General features: G+C 35.0%; 1 protein-coding gene across 1 annotated transcript in view; it reads left to right on the forward strand.

Moving 5' to 3' along the window:
- LOC150094688 (cell adhesion molecule Dscam1-like) overlaps positions 1 to 21,843 on the forward strand; it is a 374,142-nt gene that overhangs the window by 265,165 nt on the left and 87,134 nt on the right. Inside the window, exons 15-23 of the mRNA XM_090411632.1 lie at positions 2,306 to 2,476; positions 3,800 to 3,870; positions 4,348 to 4,588; positions 10,192 to 10,290; positions 11,928 to 12,113; positions 12,843 to 13,136; positions 13,333 to 13,503; positions 20,243 to 20,481; positions 20,991 to 21,084. Coding sequence (XP_090267758.1) covers positions 2,306 to 2,476; positions 3,800 to 3,870; positions 4,348 to 4,588; positions 10,192 to 10,290; positions 11,928 to 12,113; positions 12,843 to 13,136; positions 13,333 to 13,503; positions 20,243 to 20,481; positions 20,991 to 21,084 — 1,566 coding nt within the window. The remainder of the gene's footprint in view (positions 1 to 2,305; positions 2,477 to 3,799; positions 3,871 to 4,347; positions 4,589 to 10,191; positions 10,291 to 11,927; positions 12,114 to 12,842; positions 13,137 to 13,332; positions 13,504 to 20,242; positions 20,482 to 20,990; positions 21,085 to 21,843) is intronic.

Here is a 21,843-nt window from a genome sequence, read left to right on the forward strand (position 1 = left end):
ATTTTTTTCCTACACACACACACCTCTCTCACTATCAACAACAATAATTTTGGCATCTATTAGGAGCATGCTTCTCGTATTTACCGAGAACTTCTAGAGAGGGTGGATAAGGAAGGGAAGTTCTTGTTCCGCGTGGGAACTTACCATATGGCAGTACTATCGAAGCCACTATCATTATGATGAACGTAGCCTCGGGTGATGACATCTTTTTATCGAGCGATATGAAAAAAGTAATGATATTTGCTTTGGACTTTATGGCGTGTCACTATCGCCCCAAAAGATGCCACCATTCCTCGGAAACTATGTTTTCCTAAGATCACTCGTGCATTCCCGTTGCCCTGGCAACCGTATAGATTTCATTCGAACCAATGCTGTGTATAATGCACATGTCAAAGTTTTGCCGAATATTGTGGTGAATTTTTTTTCTTGGTCTTTTTTTTTTCCCCCGAAGGTTATTTGTCATTCTTTGCAGGATGTGTCCTGGGGTAATATCGGAATCTCCTATCGTCAGGCTAAGACTAGATAAATAGCTATGTTGGGTATATACTAGTTCTCTTTAAAAGTAATCAAAATACGTTACATGATGGATGACATTTCGCAAGGTTCGGAACGGAACCAATATGCATCATGCATTATTATAAAGTTTAATAACTGGAATACTGTTGTGTGCACTGGAGTGTTATGTGGGTATTTATAACTCCGGAAGTTCGATTTGTCAGCTTAAAACCACTTCTTATATCCATCAAGTCATTGAAATGAAACTTGGAAGCGGAATAATAAACTGAAAATATTATCAACTTACGTTGGTTTTCTTATTAGTTGTGATAGAGGTTGCTGTTAGTTTTTTCAGTGTCTAAAAAATTCAGGATTGAAGAAACGTCCATCTTGGATAAACTTAATCGCAGTGTAAACGAATGATAAAACCGACTGGGTTAAAGCATTCCACCGGAAGAGTGAAATTCATTTATACCATCCTTTATCGTATATTATTCTTATTCTTTGTGTTAACAATATACTGTATGTACCTCAGCTAAAACGGAAAATACAGACCTAGTCTTACGAATATTTATAAGGGCTTCCCAAATGAAGGTGAAATAGCCCATGTCATATAGACTATAGAACTCATCTCTCTCTCTCTCTCTCTCTAGCTGGACAGCAGAAGCGCTGACGGAATCATATTAACTAGCTACAACCACCGTATCTTCGTTTCCTCCCCTGATCATTGAAAGAAACCAGATCAAAACAACTTCAGCTTTGGTGTCCTCACTCACCGTTTTGTCCGCTAAAATAAAAATAAATCAAACGCGAAAAAAAATGTGAGTTCTTCCGATAAGCAACTTCTAGTGCAAGCCCCAGTTTATCTTGTTTTGTATATTTTTCTAAAGGAGTTTCTCTATTCTCATAACAAATGTAATCCTCCATTTTGAGAAACCAGATGCTCTCTAAAATTAAATTCTTTGGTCTATGTCGGACGTGTATGGTGGACTGCTCCTATCTCTGTCTCTTTCTCTATCCAAGTCTAACTATTGTTGGCATTTTATGTTTCAAATGTATTTATTTTTTTTTATGTGCAGCTTAATGCTAGTGTCTGTAGTTCTTTCTTCATATTCTTCAGCTGTTTCCGTAGAATCTTTCTCTTGTTGGGTTTATTTTTTTGTTATTTTGGAAGTGGAGTGGTTCGGAATACTATCAAAGCAACGAATGTCATCAGGCCAATACATCCTATTTGCTAACTATTCTTATTATTCAGTCAATTTGTTTGTTTTACGGTTTTGCTGTTTTGCAATTTCCGGAAGTAAAATATACTTCCGGAAAATGCAAAAACGTTTTCCATCTCTGAATGAATGAGACTAACTCAGGATCAAATGAAAGGTTTTTCTAATTAATTGATCTCGTCCTAATAAGTGTATTTTTTTCCACATAATATTTCATTCCTTCTATATAACTGGCATTGTTTCCACGTATCATTTTTGCCTATCTCCAAAAGCATTCTTCATTTATACCATAAATGAAAGGATCTACTCTAAAGATTTTACAAGTATCTTTTGCAAGAAGGTAATTCATGCAACCGATACAAAAATTCTTCCACTTAAGAAATCAAATTCTAGAGAGATACCCGGAATCTCATCATTTATATGATAATTATTGTTCTCCGTATGAATAATAACGTCTCCAGCAATTGTGATTTATATGATAATTGCAATTATAATCTCGATTATCCCGATAATTTGATTGATGATAATGACGATTAGAATTTTAAATAAACACTAGTGATTGATGAGTAACATTCATCTTTCTTTTGCAGAGAAGTGGGGAGAAGAGCGAATGGGAAAAGCAGTGGTCTCGAGCGCTGATACAACAACCACTATCAGTGGATTAGAAGCGATGACAACTTATCATATCCAAGTGATCGCCAAGAATGCGATTGGCCAGAGTAATCCCAGTAATGATTTGATTGTTACAACAAATGCCGAAGGTAAGAAAGGCGCGTGCAGAGCTGAATATGAAGCTGATGATTGTACGAGAGAGAGAGAGAGAGACATTGCATTTATTCAATATTCCCTGTAAATGTACTTTCCCTGCATTACACATACTATGTATGAGTTGTAATGCAGGGAAAGTACATTTACAGGGAATATTGAATAAATGTAAGAATTGATTTAACACAAGCACTGATAAGAAACTGCACACAAAAATGCATTCAGTATATGAAATAGCCTATTAAACTACCTGAGATTTTATTAATCGTACTCTTTCATTATTCTTCTTTATAATTAATACCAGAAATACTAAATTTCATCACAGAATAAGAAACAGCAGAAGAAAACTCTGACAGTTTAACAACAAACATATTTCTTATTTATAACCCACTAGATGTAGAAAATTACCATAATGACAGAAAGTTAGAAGAACGAAGACATACTTAAATTTGCTTGCAGAATCCATGTATAGAGTAAAGGCATAAAAAAGTATAGAGACGAAACATCCATTAAAGAAATGTCTAAGTTTTCTTTGGAGCTTATACATTTTTAATCTCTTTGAAGTACGTTGAGATGCTTAACGATTTAAAAATAATAATTTTTTCTTCTTTTCCTGCATCGAATTCTTCATTAAGTTACTTTAATGACGTCTTTAGAAATATAATGAACTCTATATACGTACAGGTTGCATAAAAATAGGAAATACGACCTGCAAGCATCGTGTTTAGTCTGGCTACAGAAACGATAATCAGTTTGTCATAAGATATTAGTTTACGAAATATAGTTTGAAAGGGCGAAAGTGATGTACGTTCCGTTAGCTAGTGAGATACGGTTTCATTGTATTCAAAACCCTGTTTATAGTTGAAATTCTTTCGTTTAAATTTTAGGCACCGAAGTTTAATTTTCAAAGTCATCTGAGAGGAATGCAAAAAATAAAGTATTAAAAAGAAATAAAAAATCATCTCACAAATTTGTTCCCTTGTGCATGTATCCGATTTCCTCGAATCTAAGTTATTTTGTACAAAAGCATGTCAAAATTATAGAAGCGACGACATTGATAATAATAGAATAAACATCAGATAGCGAGGCTTCCGTAGTTATGTTCTTTATGTATTCTTTACGTGTCTCATACCGAAGAAAAAGTGTTTAAGTCTAAAATAAACGGTTGGTGCTAAGTTCTTAGACAATTTTTCGTTAATGGGTTTCGATAAATTCCATCAATTGAACAGTGATACTTTTTATGTCCAATTATTTTTAATGTTTTTATACGAAAATTTTTGTGATACCAACATTCATAGATAATTTTTCCATCATTTCAGCCCCAAGAAGTGCTCCCAGACAAGTAAAAGTGAGCCCTGTAGACTCATCATCTGTAAATATATCTTGGCAGGTGAGTGGAAAATAAATATTCAGTCGGCAATGAATACACGAACTTATACATGAACTCAAACATGCAATGTGGATTTATGCTTATTTGTTTTTACTGGACTTAAACCTGGATCTGTCCCGTAATGAGACAGTATCCGACAAAAGCAATACCTTTAAAGGGATCTCACTAAAGTATTTTTGTAATCTTAAAGCAAAAAAAGAACATTTACGCAATTGTCAATTTGATTTAAATGAAATCAATAGAAGGAAAAGTGTACTGTAATCCCAGTATTTGGGCTCGTTTAAAATGCCTCCATCAGAGGGAGCCACTGTGGTGGTTGCCGTATAACGAATAATATTGTTAGATGAATTACTGTATTTATTATATGCGTTCTCAAAAGATATTCTCTGGTTAAATATTACATCTTAGAGTAATTTCTTTGTTAAATTTGAAATGTATCAGCTTATGTTTATTTCATCTTTTCTTGTATTTTATCAGATGCCCTCAGTCTTGGAACGTCAAAATCTTATAGATGGATTTTATGTTGGTTATAAGGATTTTGGCTCTTCTGGTTCGTATATCTATAAGACAGTGCATACTAAGGCAGGACAATATGATGTTGAATACACTTTATCGAACCTGAAACGATCTACCAAATACAGCATCGTTGTTCAAGCTTTCAACAATCAAGGAGCGGGACCTCCTTCAGAAGAGGTAGTAGTGCAAACGTATATGACAGGTGAGGAAAAGAAAGAAATTAAAATTTCTAATAAAATTATTTTGTACAGTATAGGTAGTAGTGCAAACGTACATGACAGGTGAGGAAAAGAAAGAAATTAAAATTTCTAATAAAATTATTTTGTACAGTATTTGTCGATATTCATTAAATAACATTAATCTTGTGGAAAAATAAAGCCTTACCAATTTGTTAAAACAATTTTAGTACTTTGACAATAATTCCTGCTTATGCCGATTTTCGTAAGAAAAAAAAATCGAACTTGATATTTCCAAAGACAAAATTATAAATTTTTATATAGTTTATATAAAATATATTTTAATCTATTAAAAAAATAAAAAACAACTAAAATTTTAAATATAAATTTGTATATTAAAATATAAAAATATATAATAAAATACACCTTTTTATAAAATATATACACTTTTTTTTTATAAAATTATAACTAGACATAATCTAGGCTGCCGCAGGGATCTCTACTGGCTCCGTTACTGTTCTCTATATACATGTCAGACATCCCGCACAATCCGATGACTTCCATTTTGGCCATGCATGCGGACGATACGGCAATACTAACCAGATCTCTCAGACCCCTTTTCATTACCAGAAAGCTTCAAGAAAACATTCTAAAGCTGGAGGGTTGGTTCTCTAAGTGGAGATTGGAAATCAACCCCCAGAAAAGCTCAGCCGTTCTTTTCTCAAAAAGGCCAATGTCTCCTGCAGGATATTTGTTACTATTCAATACTAAAATTCCCTGGCAGTCAAAAACAAATTACCTGGGTGTAATTCTCGACAAAAAGCTATCTTTCAATCAACACACCAAGTCTGCGTGCACAAAGGCGTCTAAAGCCATAGCGCAGATCTATCCGCTAATTAATAGAAATAGCAAGCTCAGCAACAGAATCAAATTGCAGCTATACCAGATGATAATTCGTCCTATAATCACCTATGCCTCTCCGGCCTGGAGCCACACCTCTAATGCTAACATCATCAAAATACAGCGAGAACAAGTGCCTGAGAATGATTCTGAACGCCCTGTGGTATGTTAGAAACAATCTACTCCACAGAGACACAAATATTCCCTATATTTTCTATTTTCTACAATCCTTAGCCACCAAGTTTTTCCTAAAGACGTCCACACATCCCAACGATTTGGTTCAACAAGCTACAGCATACGATCCAACGGACATATTCAAATATAGAAGACCAAAAGCTATATTGGCCTCCTTTAGTGATGCATAATCTCCATGCCCAATCAGGGCGAGCATTCTGCTCATAAATTTTACCCTCACTGTAACCACAACAGATAGCGGGGAATATGAAAAGCATCTTGCTTCACCCCTAAAGACATAAATGTCAATTGTCAGAATCTAGGCATCTGATGAGGTTAATTGATTTTATATGAGATGCCCATATAGGGTAACGGATGGCAATGCTGAACCAATGAAGTTTAACTGAGGTTCGGCTGTTGCTGTTACCCTGGGTTAATGAGTTCGCTCTCTTAGGTTTTGCCCTAAGGGAGCAATTGAGTCACCGGGGAAAGTGATCTCCGGCACGGCCCGCTGAGGGGTACTTGCCGGTGAATTATTTTCTTCGGAATGAGTGGTTCTGCTCGGTGGTCGAGTTTCACTGAGTAGAACCAACGCGGAAATTTGGACGGTCTTTCGCCCACGAATGAGTGGCCTAGAGATCGTCCGATATTTTTGAGATATCACCTTTACTTAAACAGTCGGTGACTGATTTTATGAGATACCCATGGAGGGTAACGGATGGCAATGCTGAACCAATGAAGTTTAACTGAGGTTCGGCTGTTGCTGTTATCCTGGGTGATGAGTTCGCTCTCTTAGGGTTTTGCCCTAAGGGAGCAATTTGAGTCTCCGGGGAAAGTGTTCTCCGGCACGGCCCGCTGAGGGGCTTTGTCGGTGAATGCTTTTTTCGGAATTAGAGCGGTTCTGCTCGGTGGTGGGGGAGCCCGTCCCTGAGTGGAACCAACGCTGAGATATGGACGGTCTTTCGCCCACTATGGAGTGGCCTAGAGATCGTCAAATTTTTTGTGAGTTCACCTTTACTTAAACAGTCGGTGATGGATGGCAATGTTGTAGCCAATGAAGTTCTAACTGAGGCTTGGCTATTACTGTTACCTTCCTGCCATGATCAGAGCTTTAATAGCTCAATAACACCTTATCCCTACACTGTCCTCTACAGATAACGGGGAAGACGAAAAGCATTTTTGCTTCGCCCCTTTAAGCCAGTCCTTATAAGGACTATAAGAATCTAGGAAGAATACAATATCAAAAAAAGTCCCTTGAAGGGTAATGGATGGCAATGCTGTAGAAAATGAAGTCCTAACTGAGGCTAGGCTATTGCTGTTACCCTCCTACCATGATGAGAGCTTTAATAGCTCAATACCACCTTATACCTACACTGTCGTCTACAGATAACGGGGAGGACGAAAAGCATTCTTGCTTCGCCCCTTTAAGCCAGTCCTTATAAGGACGATAGGAATACAATATATGCAATACAAAATGGATTTAAAAAAAGGCAGGTCTTGTATAGACTCAGCATTTACGTCAAAATTATTTAATTGAAAAACGCATAGCTTTTATAGATTACACCAAAGCATTTGATAAAATTATCAGAGAAAAGCTATGGGAAATCCTTGAAGAATGAAATTCCAAATCAACGTTTTAGAGACTTATATATCAAGATAATAATAAAATATCTGTGAAGTACAATAATTCAACATCAAGCTGGAAACCAATAAATAGAGGAGTACGTCAAGGTTTCCCTCTCTTAATATATACACAGATAAAATCAAAAGAATGGAAGACAACTAATGAAGGAGGATTCAAGATAAACCGTAACACCAGATTAGCTATTCTTCTTTTTGCTGATGACCAAATAATCCTTGGAAACAATGAAGATGAACTACAAAAGATCATTACGGAGTCTAAATAATCTGATAAAAACACATGGTATGGAAATATCAACAGACAAAACAAAAGTCATGGCCTTCAAAGGTGCTAATCCAATAAGAAGCAAAATAGTAATAAACAACAAAATAATAGAGCAAGTAAATACATTCAAATATTCAGGTGCACAATGTCATATGAAAATGAAGCTGATATAGAACCAAAGATATTAAACTTTTTAAAAGTAACAGGCATTATAAATAAAACGTTTAAACCCAATTATGTACAAAAACACACACGAATAAGAATCTACAATACAGTAGCTAAACCAACCTTACTTTATGGCAGTGAGATATGGACAATAAAAAAATCGGATTAAAGAAGAACTGAATCATCCGAAATGAAATTTCTGCGTAGAAATTAAGGAGTCACAATAATGGACAAAATGAAAAGCAGCGAAATCAGAAAAAAACTTGGAATTACAAACTCCCTAAATGAAACAGTGATTTGCTATAGAGAAAAATGGAAAGAACACGTACTCAGAATGGATAGATCAGAATACCTAAACAAATTCTAAATTACCACCCAAAAGGTACTCGATGCAGAGGAAGACCCTTACAAAGATAGAATTGAGTCCGGAACAGGCCACTTGGCCTATAAGCCTGGAAAGGAAGAAGAAGAACACAATATATACAATATGGAACTGAGGGAGGGACTATTCTGAAGGTAATGGATGGCAATGCTGTAGCCAATGCAGTTTTAACTGAGGCTCGTCTAGCCAAGAAAAATACAATACGCATATTTTTGAGGAATCTCTATTAGCAAATTTGTATGCTAGGATTTATGTAAAATGTGTACAGCAATATTCTCTATCTAAGCATAGGATAAAAAGAACAGATAATAGGAAAACAAGCTCATATCTAGAGAGCTCTAACCCGAAGCATTTTATGCTCTCTGTATTAACAAGTCTTCACGGACATGTGCTATTTAATTTATAAAAGTAGCCACTCACCATATCCAATCCAAGTCGTTTTACGACCTCTTCTCTAATTATTTAATCTCTTTACTTTATTCCCTTGTATACAGTTTTCCGATAGTGGGCCACTTCATTTCGCTTTCCATATTTTAATTCCTTTGTTTGCTCTCATTTATCCTGCTTTACGAAAATATCACAGAAGAGCAATTTTTTGTTTCTATGAATGAATATTTCAAAAGACGGCTACTAGATGGCGAAATATATGCCAGATACACTATAATATTAGGGAAACATTGTTTTGATTCCAAAACACCTTTATTATTATTATTAAATAGAGAATACGATGCTATAATACAATTGTTTAATCTAATTGTTAATTCATGTAGTTCTTTCTAGACTAAAATTGAATGTAGGAGATTCTTTGCAATTGTTGCAAAGAATCTCCTACATTCATAAAATCTCTCGTAAAGTTTATAAAATTTAAATAATGATAGTTTTATTTTGGTTATATATAATTAAATACATGACCAAGATTTTTAATATTTTAAAAATATTAAAATATTTCAAAAATTAATATTCCGAACCTTCGGAGTGATTCTTTCGTTCTTTGCATGTTTTCAGTATTTAATTTTTCTCCACTGGATGGGCCCCCGTTATAGCATAAAAGTATTCTCCTCCTCGAGTATTTAATCTGAATTATGACTCGTTTGTTACCAAGCCCCCCCCCCCCCCCCCCAACACACACAATTTCATGCACGTATACTTGTGATAAGTTGGAACTTACTTTGGATTTGACACGATGTAGCCACTTCCAGAATAGGCTACGGATGTCATCTGAAATTTGAAGCAGCCACCCAATTTCACGGTGTCGGTAACTGCGGCAGATGGATATGTAGCTCGAAGAATTATTCCAAAAGCTGCAATTTAACATCTTTTGAAGAGAAGGACGTAAAACTGAAGTTTGAAAAAAATATTTCAAAAAGGCTAAAAAATACAATTAAGTGTCATTAAAACCTATAGTTAATATGCAAACTGCGGTATTCTGAAAAAAAATGTATAAAATATAACAAATAATTGCATTCAAATACATTGAGAAAAGAAAGAAAACAGACACGATTCAAAAGAGAATGTTATCGGCTTCTAAAATGAAGTATTTAATAAATATTAAAATAAAAACTTGCTCGGTAACATGATGATATGTTTCTCTAATTAGAATATAAAAATGAAATCTAGTTTAGTGACCGACAATTACACAGTATCTGTAAAGTCAACTAGATGGCGCCACCATATACCATAACTCTTTTTCTAATGTTATGATACTGATGAGTTGTATTCATGGTTCGTGTGAAATTTATTAATCTCATTGATATGTCTCAATACTGGAAATAAATTATTAAAATTCAAAAGTATAGTCTTACGAACAGACCCAACTATGTGTATGTGTGGAGAGATAAAGAAAGGGAGAGATTACTGTAATTAACAAATTCGGTTTAAGAATGTGTTCACACTCAATTTTCTTCATAGAAACTTTGTTATGTAATAAAAATAAATTTTATTCTAAACTTTCTTTGGAAATTATAATTTATAATCAAATATTGAATTTATATTTATAAGAAATTTATACTATTTACAAAAACTATAATATTGTCTTAAACCACTTTATTTATAGCATACTAAGTATATATATAAATTAAAACATTTTAAAAAATGTTTTCCAGATCCACCACAAGCGCCGATCTTGCGGGTTGTGGCAACAACAGCAACTTCGATCCACGTGAAATGGGACATCTCCGTATCCAACGAGAAGCTTGTTACAGGTGCAGTGCATGATCGCATGTGTTCTGAATGGTCTCTCCAATGCAATGAAAAATTACATAGAGTTACTATAAAGTAACTTAAAACATCCATAAGGTGTTCTTTGATTCCATTTTTATTAATATTTATGTCTTCAATGAGACAGTTTTCAGTCGAGTATTGCATCAATACAACCCTTCTAAAATCAAGAGTAGGAGGATGGACTGTAGCTTCGTCTAACATAAAGAATGACATTTATCTAATTTGAAGACATTTTCAGTGTTATTTTATTATTATTACACAAATGCACGGCGGTTTACTACTGTTTCACGAAGACACTTCGTTCTTTAGCTTCAAATTTAAGGCCGGAATACCTTGCCTCAATTCCCTCCGCGACGACAAAGTCCGTTTCTGTACTTGAAATCAGCGCTTCCACTTAAGGGCTGTGCACGGCACTCCGAACTCCACCACTTTAACTATTTTCTCCTGCAGCCAAGAAGAGCTTTCTCTGAAGATTGAAAACACGATATGCATCTCTATACTTTCCTTAGGCCGCCCGCAATCCTTCTCTCAAAAATCGTTATTCTCTCTATGGGGTTCAGGTAATAATTTCCTGCGGGGTAAGAGGGAGTTTAAAATGCACCGATGGTCCTCTTGGATGTGACACGTGGAGAACGTTGAAAATATTCTCTAAATTGGTTTTCATTTTACTTCTTTCTCTTTTAGTTCTGTTTAATTCTATCGCTTTTATCTGTTCTTTCTTTCTCTATCTGTCTGTCTCTTATTTAATTTTTCTATCTTTATTTTACTTAATCTGTTTATGTTTAATTTCGCTTCCTTTCATTTCTGTTTCAATCTTTCTCTTCCCCACTTTAACTTTCTTTCCATTCGCTCTATTTTCTCTAGGCTCTGCTTACTTTCTGTCTATTTCTTCTTCCCGGCAGCTTGTTTTTTTTTTCTCTCTCTCTCTTCGTTTTAGTTTCATTAATTATTTATTCTGTCTTTTCTCTATCTCTTTCGTCTTCTTCTTCTTTCTGTTCAATCTTTATTTATAATTTCTCTTTGAGTACTTTATTTCACTTCCTCCTTCCCGTTTTCTTTTCTCTTCAGTTAATTTATTTTCTTTGTGTTTTATCTTTCTTCCCCTATCTCTCTCTCGAAAAAAAAAACCCTCAAAGTAACAGTGTAAAGTGTTCTAGCTTCACGAAGAAAATTTCTGAAGAAGTCTCTAAATTAAAAGTCCACAAACGTAAAGATGCGGGCACCCGCCATCAATTTTTAAGATATTTGCTTCTTCAAATTCAGCTTAAAAGTTTAATTCGAACTGCGCTGTTATATTTGCAATGAATATTAGATCATCGCAGTAAATCTAATTTCTTTTAGAACGTACCTTCTATCGTAGATAACAGCACAAAAAATGCAAGCGAAATTTGAGTTGTATCCTAATAAGCTCATCTCTCTTCCCGATGTTCTACTGATTTGATACTTTGTCGTATTCTTTTCTATGTGACTCATTAGCGTAACATAACATCCCGATAACTTCCAAATAAAACTGATTATACATTAATTGCACATCTTCAAATACACGGAGAGTTTTTTTCCAATATTATGTTTCATTTGGAAGACTGTTTGTGTCTTAAGCCAATGCTTTCTCTTTCAGGATTCGTGCTTAGCTCCAAAGATAGTACAAGTCAATGGAGGGAAATTCAGCTACCACCAAATCGCGTCAGCTATTCGCTAGAGAACCTTCAATGTGGTACAGCTTATCATTTGATCTTGGTGGCATACAATAGCGTTGGAAGAGGACCTCCAAGTGAAGTGCTAGAGGTCACTACGGATGGTAGAGGTAAGTGAGGTCTTAACTATTCCAATGCTTTTAAATACTGTATGACTTCGGTTTAATTTAATAGAATGAAAGAAAATACTTACATTTCTGGGAGGAAAAGCACTCGTGGTTTCCTGCTAAATAACAGGAAAACAATCGACATTTATCCCATTTCTCTCAAAGCATCTGGGAAATTGTCAAGTTTTTTCATCAACAAATGCAAATAAAAACTATAAAAAGGACTAAATTAATACGAATAGTGACGCAACAATACAACACGAGCTAGCATTAGTATGACTGATGAGCAAATTAAATTTCTGAATGCCACGCGCTGCATTCATAGGAGTGAGATGACATACGCAAACAATACAAAGAGTAATGGACGTTCTCTGATAGAGAAAACTGCTTTTAGAGTGATGAAAACAGTCTACTGGCTCTGATCACAGGAACACGCAAGTTCGTGATAATGTAAAGCTAAGTGTATCATTCGGAAGAGCTTAGCGTGAGAATATTAGGCTAATAGTTAGATCTCGTGATGCTTTGCTAAATCAGTGAAAGTTTTCAATATATATACACGAAGCAGCATACTTCACCGGACAGCAGCTGTCACGTGATTTAGCAATTATTCTATCAATTATTAAATCATGTCAAGTATTTCTCTCTCTCTCTTACACCATCTATTTATCGAAACTTCGGAGAATATATTTATTTCTTTAATCTTTCTGATTAGTGTCTTGTTATATTTTGCAGCTCCTGTAGCCCCAGACAAGACAATATTTCTGAGAACCAACACATCATTCGCTCTCCTTCATCTCAGAGCATGGGAGGATGACGGCTGTCCGATATCTCATTTTGTCGTCCAGTACAAGCCCCAGGCTCAACGCGAATGGGTTTTAGTGTCCAACCATATCCTGCTGGAACAGGAGACGGTAATGATCGCTGATCTTAGCCCGGGTACTTGGCACGATCTTTTAGTCACCGCTCATAGTGATGCGGGCACAACAGAAGCAGAATACAGATTCGCTACGTTGACGCTGTCTGGAGGTAAGTAGGATTTATAACCGTATGAAGACGTGTCATTTCACTTATTATCTCTTAGTTTCCATTAGTGCCCCCCCCGCTACAAATCCCTCGGAATATAAATTAGAAGTTTTTAATTTTTATTTTTATCCTTGGAATATTTTGACCCTTTATAGGTGATCACTTATGTATAATAAGCCTTTTTTTCTCATTTTTACAGCGACTGTTCCTCCACTGTCCGTGAGTAGGCAATCATCTTTCTTCGAGGATCCAACCATCTTAGTACCTATTATATGTGCAGTGGTGGTTCTGATAGTAATCATTAGTGTTACGGCATTTGTGGTGGTTTGGAAGAGGAGAGAAACAGGAGGGGAGGCAGCTTCTGACTTATGTAAGTTTCTTCAGATGTAACGAAATATTTGTCTTATATATACTTTTATCAGATCGGAACACATGACGCTATTCTCTCTAATATCCCTCTCATTTATCTACGTGTTAGGCGCAATCTGCGGTCAATGGAAAGGCCGCAAAGACCAGCATTGTCGAGGCCACTGATATTGTTAGATATGAAGTGATATTGTTACAAATTGTATTGTTAGAAATGCAAGGTAGTGTTAGTCCCTTTCTGATTCAATTAGTGGAAATCATTACCTGAATAGTTAGCACCTTTTGACACGTGTTAAGCAATATCTTTATCCAACTTGCTTCCTCAACCAAATCCATTAAATAATATAGGGATTTAAATATAACAAAACAAACCTAGATTTGTCTAACTCTTCTAGGATAGTACAGAAGAGTCAATAAATGAGTAACGTGCATAAAGACACATCACTAAATACACCTTTTATTGTGTCACCAGCGATCCTCTTCCATCCACTATTTCAAAAATAACAACAGCCATTTAAATGTCAAAAGACAAAACACCTTTCTACAGAGATGCTTTTCCATGATGGATAAAATAGTTCTTTGGCAGCAGAAAATATTCAGGGAGTATTTCAATTGAGGCATCATGACGAAACGAGATCACGAGGATCTCGTTTCTTTTTTCGTGCATGAAAAGTGCAGTTGGGGCAACCTTAGAGAATTTTCTATCCCGCAGAGTTGCTCACGTGTCCAATCGTAGTCGCTCTGACCTTTGGAACTGGACTTAACAGATAAAAGCTGGCTCATATTGTATTTCAATTTTCAAGAGTTAATTAAAAAAAAAATTAACACGTGACTCTTTGGGATCCAATGATAGATTATTTGGAACAAACATTTTCAGCATCGTAAAATACTACAAATCAATCATTTAGCATCAGAAATATTGTCTTCTCCGGTGCTTCAGGAGCTGCAAAATATAAACAAGAAAGATTAAGGAGATAAATATTCTCCGACGTTTCGATAGATAGATCGTATAAGAGAGACAAAGAAAAGCATTTGACATGATTAAATTTAAATAAGATAGCAAAGTAATATCGCAAATTCTCACTGGAAACTATCGCATTTCTAATATTTATAATAATAAAAAAAAAGATAGATAGAAAAATAATAGAATAGAAAGAGAGAAAACGAAAGAATAGAAAGATAAAGAGAATAGAGAAAAAAAAAGAAAACGATAACAGATGAGAGAGAAAGTGACAAAAAAATCAATTTATCAATAGATAGAAGGAGAAAGAGCGAGATGAAGAAAGATAAAACGAAAGAAACAGAAGAGAGAACAAATAGAAAAACTTTTACTTACGCACTTTCTTTCGTCATTCGTAGATTTTTGCCGTAATTAGTTGTTGTTTCCATAGCGGCGTGCGTTGTTTCGGTATTTACTGGAAGCACGCGATGGATTCTCCGCTATGAAATCGCCCCCACCGAGTTGAGATGTCACCTTGAATACTGCAGAAGAAAAGAATCAATACATTAGAGTGTACAGGAAATGAAACAGCTGTGACAGAATATCGTAAAACAGTTAAAACTACTTCTCTGGTATTGGCTAAATAAAGGGCGCTGTCACGCACGCACTAGAAGTTTCTGTTTCTCTATACTGAAGCTGGTCGTAAACACCAGCTGTTGCTGCAGTAAATTTGGATTGCTATAGATTGGAGCGAAACATGTGGCGCCATCTATGATGGTATGTTGCAATTACATGTTGGCTATTTTATCGACCATCGTTTTTCATTTTTTTATTTTTATATAACCTGCCAGTAAATTGCAACTTTTGTTGTTGAAATTCTTTTTTTTTGTCTAAGCTTTAATCTATTCAGAAGATTCATAAGATGCATGTTACTTTAAAAGCGATAAAAAATTAAAGATAACATACCAAGCAAAAGATGGTGACACGTTTTGCATCAATTAAATTTAAGATATTAACTTATAGATGATTGTTTGTTTAAATCTCATTTATAAATAATATTTGTAAATGGGATTATATAAATGAGATTATATATATTCAGAAAACAATATTCAGTGTTTTCATTTATTTATTTTTAATAAATAATAGTAAATAGGTGGAGCTCTCCCCCCTGCTATCTGTTGATGCTCGTTTATCCCGGCCTCCCTTACCATAAATGTTTTTATTGTTGTTTAAATATTTGTCATTAGACATGCTTCCATGATTTCATTTACTCTTGTGTGATAACCGTTCAGTCAAAGCACAGATAAATGTGTACTCGTTCAATGTTCGTCCGATAGATGGCGCCAAAGATCATTCAAGAGTATTTCTTTGTATGATATAAAGATGTAAATATCTTATTTTTTGCAAATATTTAAGTAGTTTTTATTTCCTAGACTTTTCTATTTAACTTATTTAACTTTAAATTAAATTCATATAATTATTTTATTACTAAAATTAAACATTCTCTGCTTTATATTATGTTAACTAAATCTTAATATACCAAATTCAGCTGTACATAAGCCATTTATATCAAAAAATTTCATAAAACTAGTTTTGGAAACGGTAAGATTAGTCCTTTTTAGGACTTCCAGAGTAACAAATGCTGTAGCCCATGAAGTTTTAACTGAGGCTCTGCTATTGCCGTTACCCAGCCATGACTAGAGCTTTTTAGCTCGATAACACCCTATCCACACAGATTCTCTTCATTCAGATGACGGGATAAAGAGTCAAGGACTCAGTCCATCGCCCAGTTCTTTTAAGAACTAGTTTTGGAAACGGAAGGAGGGTGATGATTATGAGTGACATAATCTCTTGGAAGGTAATGGATGGCAATGCTATAGCCAAAGAAGTTCTAACTGAGGTTCGGCTATTGCTGTTACCCTCTTGCCACGATCAGAGCTTTAATAGCTCAATAACACCTTATCCCTACACTGTCCTCTACAGATAACGGGGAAGATGAAAACATTCTTGCTTCGCTCCTTCAAACCAGTCTTTATCTTTATATAAGGATAAGGACGTTTTGGAAACGTTTGTATGTATACAGAGGGCTGCTATACAATTCTTCAACTAACTGTATTTTGTTAGAAAAGGGATGTTTAATATGCAGAGTATACATTATTAAGAGAATATATCGTATTTCCGCAAAAAATAAGACCAGTAATGATTTTTCAGGATGCTCTTAAAGCCCCAGTTAAGATTGTTAACCAGACGGACGCATTTAGTACTGCAGGAAATGGAGTCGCAAAGATTTGGAGAGTTATGACGATGTTCCAGAAGAAGATGACACGACTGTGTTTGAATAAATGTAGATTGTTGTACATGAAAAAATAAGACATCCCCTGAAAATAAGCCCTAATGCGTCTTTTGGAGCAAACATTAATATAAGAATCGTGTCATTTTCGGGAAAACAAGGTATTGTGAATAATGTAGAGGTTTATGATTTCTGAAATCAGTTTTTTTTTCAAAACATTTCGATTTTCCGAAAAAGATAGGATGATTTGACATTATTTTATCTGAGATGTCAAACAGGACATAGGAGGATACATAACTAAGATTTATTGTCTGCTGATCAATAAATATGAGATAATGTGTGTGATTTTAATGATGATACGATATGCGTTTCTGTTGCTGATACATTTATGATGTGATACGAAATATAATATAATTTTTGATGGGATTTTGATCATCCATTAAATTATAATATAAATGATGTGAGAGAACACGTGAGGAAGGACGCATTCGTTAGTGTTATTTTAATTAAAATGATTACAATATTATAAACATCGTTAAACAAATCCACTAAGTTATATTATTTTCTTTGCTTCCATTTTGACGACAGATGGCGATACAGTAGCACCCCTATTATCGTTTGGATTGCAATAAAACGAAGCTGCGCTAAAAGGAATGGGAACAGCAGTTTTTTTTTTTTCTCTTGCATTGTACTCGACGTAGTCGTGATATGTAACGCAAGTTGCAAATTTGCCTCTCGCGACACGTACTGAATACGCACGCGCTCGCATACATTTCATTAACGTGAATGGCATTTCGAGAGTGGAGCGCGCTCCTCCTATTCGCGTGTCATTAACAAAATGAGCAATAAACACTTCAAACATGCCTTGCGGTGTCGCTTTCTACAAAAGCAACTCGCAAACTCCAATATTTTTATCACTTGAGTTTTCGGTTCACGACCAAACGCATAAGCGATCGGCCCATTTCGGTCGCAGCCGAAGTGGTTTAGGAGCAAACGCGCGGCAATGCAAATTTAACGTTCTCAACATTAGCAGACACACACATACAGCGCCCACGCTAGTTCGCGCAAAAGTGTGCGTGCGTGCTCACCTCGAGCTGATGCCCTGACGATAACACATGCTCGGAATCTGTCCGTGTCGCCGAGTTAAAGTAGGCAGAGTTTGTTGTTAAAGAGAACGCCATTACGGCTTACGGCCTCCCGAAGCAGTTTGTGTTGTGTAAGACGACCGGCCGTAAAGTTAAGGCGTCACCGAAACGAGATGTCAAAGGAGAAAATGTCGTAAAAGTTAATGACCTCGTAGAGTAAGGGGAGGATTCATCGCCAGTCTGCATTGCGCCATGTGAAGAGTCTGCATCTTCCGTTAGCGTTGGGATTAGTGGAAAGGCTTCTTCCACCCCCCCCCTCAGGCGGTGTGGTGTTTGCTAATAAAATTTTAAATTGCTTCTGTCTTAAGGGAATTATTTCTGTGACAATTTTTCTAGATACGGTTTTGAGATTGTAGACGGTGTTGAAACATTTATTTCGATGTTAAAAAGAAAATTTAACACCATTCTGTTAATTCACTAGTAAAGTATCGCTACTCTGTATAGCTCAGTAGCTATACAGGATAGCAGCCTTTGCTAGATTACAGCGAACTTCATCTTTAGCTCCTCTGTATTGCTTTGTTGTTTTACAGAGAAGCAATCTTTCCAGGGGTTAGCGTTAAAATGTTAAAACGGTTTTATTTTACCTACGCTTCTAAATGATCAGAAATATTTATCGATTCCTTACTTTTTTAAGCTAAAACTATTAACAAGAATAATAAATAGTTATGAAATAAAATAATGTGTTTATTAACTTAAATTATATCCTTTAAAAAATAAAAATGTCAATCCATTTTGTTTGATCAGATTGCAAAACGGAATACATTCATTTCTGCAAGGATCTAAAGAAATATAGTCTGTTGTTCGATACTATACTGTGGCGCCATCTATCGATTGTTGAATGCAATATGTTTATTCGGTAAGCCCATGAATGACGTAACAGACTATACGCTAATAAGTACAATATTTCGCAATATTTCTGCATAATAATTTTGGAAGAAAATCACAAAAATTTGCCTTCGTTAATAAAAAAAAATAATAATCAATGTACCTAAGCGAATTTATATTAATGCATGAATTATAAGAAGAGTGAAAAAAAATTGGGAAGTATAATAAACAGCATTATTACATATATAACACACAGCAAAACGACTCAGCCAAAGCAACTGTCTGAATTTTGAGGAAGAAAGAAAGAATGCGTTAGTGTTATTAAGTGTATTTAGTCAAGGAGGATAAAAAAAGAAAACTTATCGAGTTTGATGATATGTTGGCAAAATAAATAGAAACTGCACAATAGTTGAAATGGCCATACCAAAAAATGTAGTATGTGTTCTTTATCTTGTAAAAATACATAGTTATTGCATCTTTTCTTTACATTCCTTATATAACTGGGACGAGAATTTCACAAAGTCTTCTACAAACAAAAGTCTCCGTAACTCCACGAAGCCCTTTGGTAGGAAAGACCTGGGTTCGATTCCCCTCAGTGACGTGAGGAACCTTTATCTGGTCTTTTTGGAGTAAAGGTGAGTTAGCTGGTCTCGTAAGGAGAGAGAGGATTTTTTCATAGGGTTTTTTCGCTCCCTGAACAGGCAAACCGGCCCCTTGAACATACATGGATTACAGTCATGAATACGTCCCAGCCATATGCCGGTCCCGATCCAGAATAAAAGATTGGGGAGTTGGGGAAAGCAATGGTGAACTACCCTGTAAAAATCTCACCACGAATTCTTTGTGGGCAAAGCCTACAAAGTCACGACTAAAGGAAACGACTAAAATTGAAATTCAGATTCTTGCATTTAGACTCATAGTGACGCAGGTTTCATATATTGGTAGCAGGGTTTTTCACCATGGAAACTCCAGTTTTTCATCCTTCAAGACAGGCAAACAATCAAGAAAAGAACTAACATCTACAGCCATAGCACGCAATGTAGATAGGAAAATCCGCTGTATTATAAGCTAGTACGACTAACTATCTGGACTTAGGTGATTGAGTTTAACACGAAAGAGAAGATAAGATTTTTTTTAGATTAAAATTATATTTGATTAAGAAATACGACAGAAAAAATAAACCCGAAAACATTTTAGATGGCTAATGGAAAAAAAATCCATATTTCATCCAGCAGTTACTTCGCAAATGGAAAAATAATATCGATTGATATGTTCTAGTTTTACTCACATAAAATTAAATAAACCATAAGACAAGTAAAAAACAATTTATGATATAAATTCTACATTATTCTATTAAACTAGCTTAACGAAATGTAATGAATATTTTGATAAAAAATAGCAACTGCCTGTATATATAAATAATGTTAATCCTAACAAAGAACGACTTCAACTGCGTATAATTCTAATTCTATTCAAAGTAACTTAAATTTTTAAAAGTTAAATATTATTACATTAATTATTTCACTGGATATTTATTTTTCAGATTCTAGGAACTCTGGAGGTCGAGCCGATGACATTTCCATGAGTTCTTACGGAAAAGCCAAAGGTAATTCCGTTTTTGATGCACAGAGGGAGCCACTGTACTATCCACTGCCTTATGCCACAACACACATACCGCAATCTCAAACAGAAACCAGAAGCCTGGCAGACTCACCAGAAAACTTACAATGTACAAGGAACAGAATGCATGATCACACGTATGATGTGCCTCATAGAATACAGGTAAAGTTCCAGAGATTGTTGGAAAGTCACAGTATGTGCAGAATATACAGTACATATTTAAAAACACCTAATATTATCATTTTGTAACAAACCTCAAAGCAAACTATTAGAACTCCAATTGCAACAATGTCATGATCTATTGCCAATTATATTGTTGTAAAGGAGTGTTTATTTTTAACAATGGTGTCAAATAATTGTTGCGTGGAGTTTTATATGAAAATACATGCATTCACTAAGGCATGCGAGTTGTATGGAGGGCGATATAACTCTTATTTGAATTAGCAAGGATGAGTGAATTTTGTGCATGTTACACTTCCTAAGAGATATTCTCATCTTACGTACAAGAACTTACATATAAGAGAGAATTTTTTTTTTTTTTTTTTTTTTTTTTGTGCGTGTGAAACCATAAGTATAGGAACACAAGTATTTAATATTTCTAAAATGCACCATGAGTATTATTATTATTTTTTTTACATTTTCAAAGCCTTCTAAACCGCAATTTCTTCTAGAGACATCAACAAGTGCCTCCACCCCAGTATTCCAGATTATGGAGTCGGTCCAGCAGGGAATTAGAAGAGAAATTACGCCACCTGGAAAGCGGCTGTGAGTATCATGATATTTATTATTTATAAGTGCATAGAATTTCTCTATTATAATGAATAAAGGTGAAGAATAATATAAAAAACCCTGTTCCAAATGTTAAATTCTATATATATTACACACAATCGGTTATGGCAAAAAAAAAAAAAAGTCACATTCAGTCTATTACGCCAGTAAAATTATACACTTTTACTTCAGAACAGCTGTATAGAACAAACTACTTGATAGAATGACTTGCAATTTCACATGAATGCTTATGACAGTGTACCAATTATGAAAAAAAATCTTGCGGATAGTGGTGCCATCTATGGTCGAGGCCGAGAACTTTTCAGACCACCCTCGTAATATACTAAATGAAATATTTAGTTCCTGTAAATTATCAAAATAGAAAGATGAATATGTCCGTATAATAATAATGAATTTAATGCTAATTTCATTTGATTGGGATGCTTCCGCAAATTATGGCTTTCTATACAGTCAAACACAGCAACAGAAAGTTTGTAGATTCAGAACAGCGATTTCTTTTTTTTTTTTTTTTTTTCAGTTGAACCGCATTCGACCTATGTATAGGTCACATTCATCATCAGTCAACAAAGAATGAATATTAGCACTTGTAACGTATTTTTCAACAGTTCATGAAAGCATGTGTGAGGAATAAAAATGTACGATATTAAGGATAGAAAGAATAAGCATGGCGTGCACGACTAAACCAATCAACATGCAAATGCTACACTTGAGACTACATTTTTCATCTGAAATTAG

Source organism: Typopeltis vanoorti, chromosome 21, assembly GCF_054136105.1.
Source record: "Typopeltis vanoorti isolate ZY-2024b chromosome 21, IOZ_Tvanoo_1.0, whole genome shotgun sequence".
Taxonomy (NCBI): Eukaryota; Metazoa; Arthropoda; class Arachnida; order Uropygi; family Thelyphonidae; genus Typopeltis; species Typopeltis vanoorti.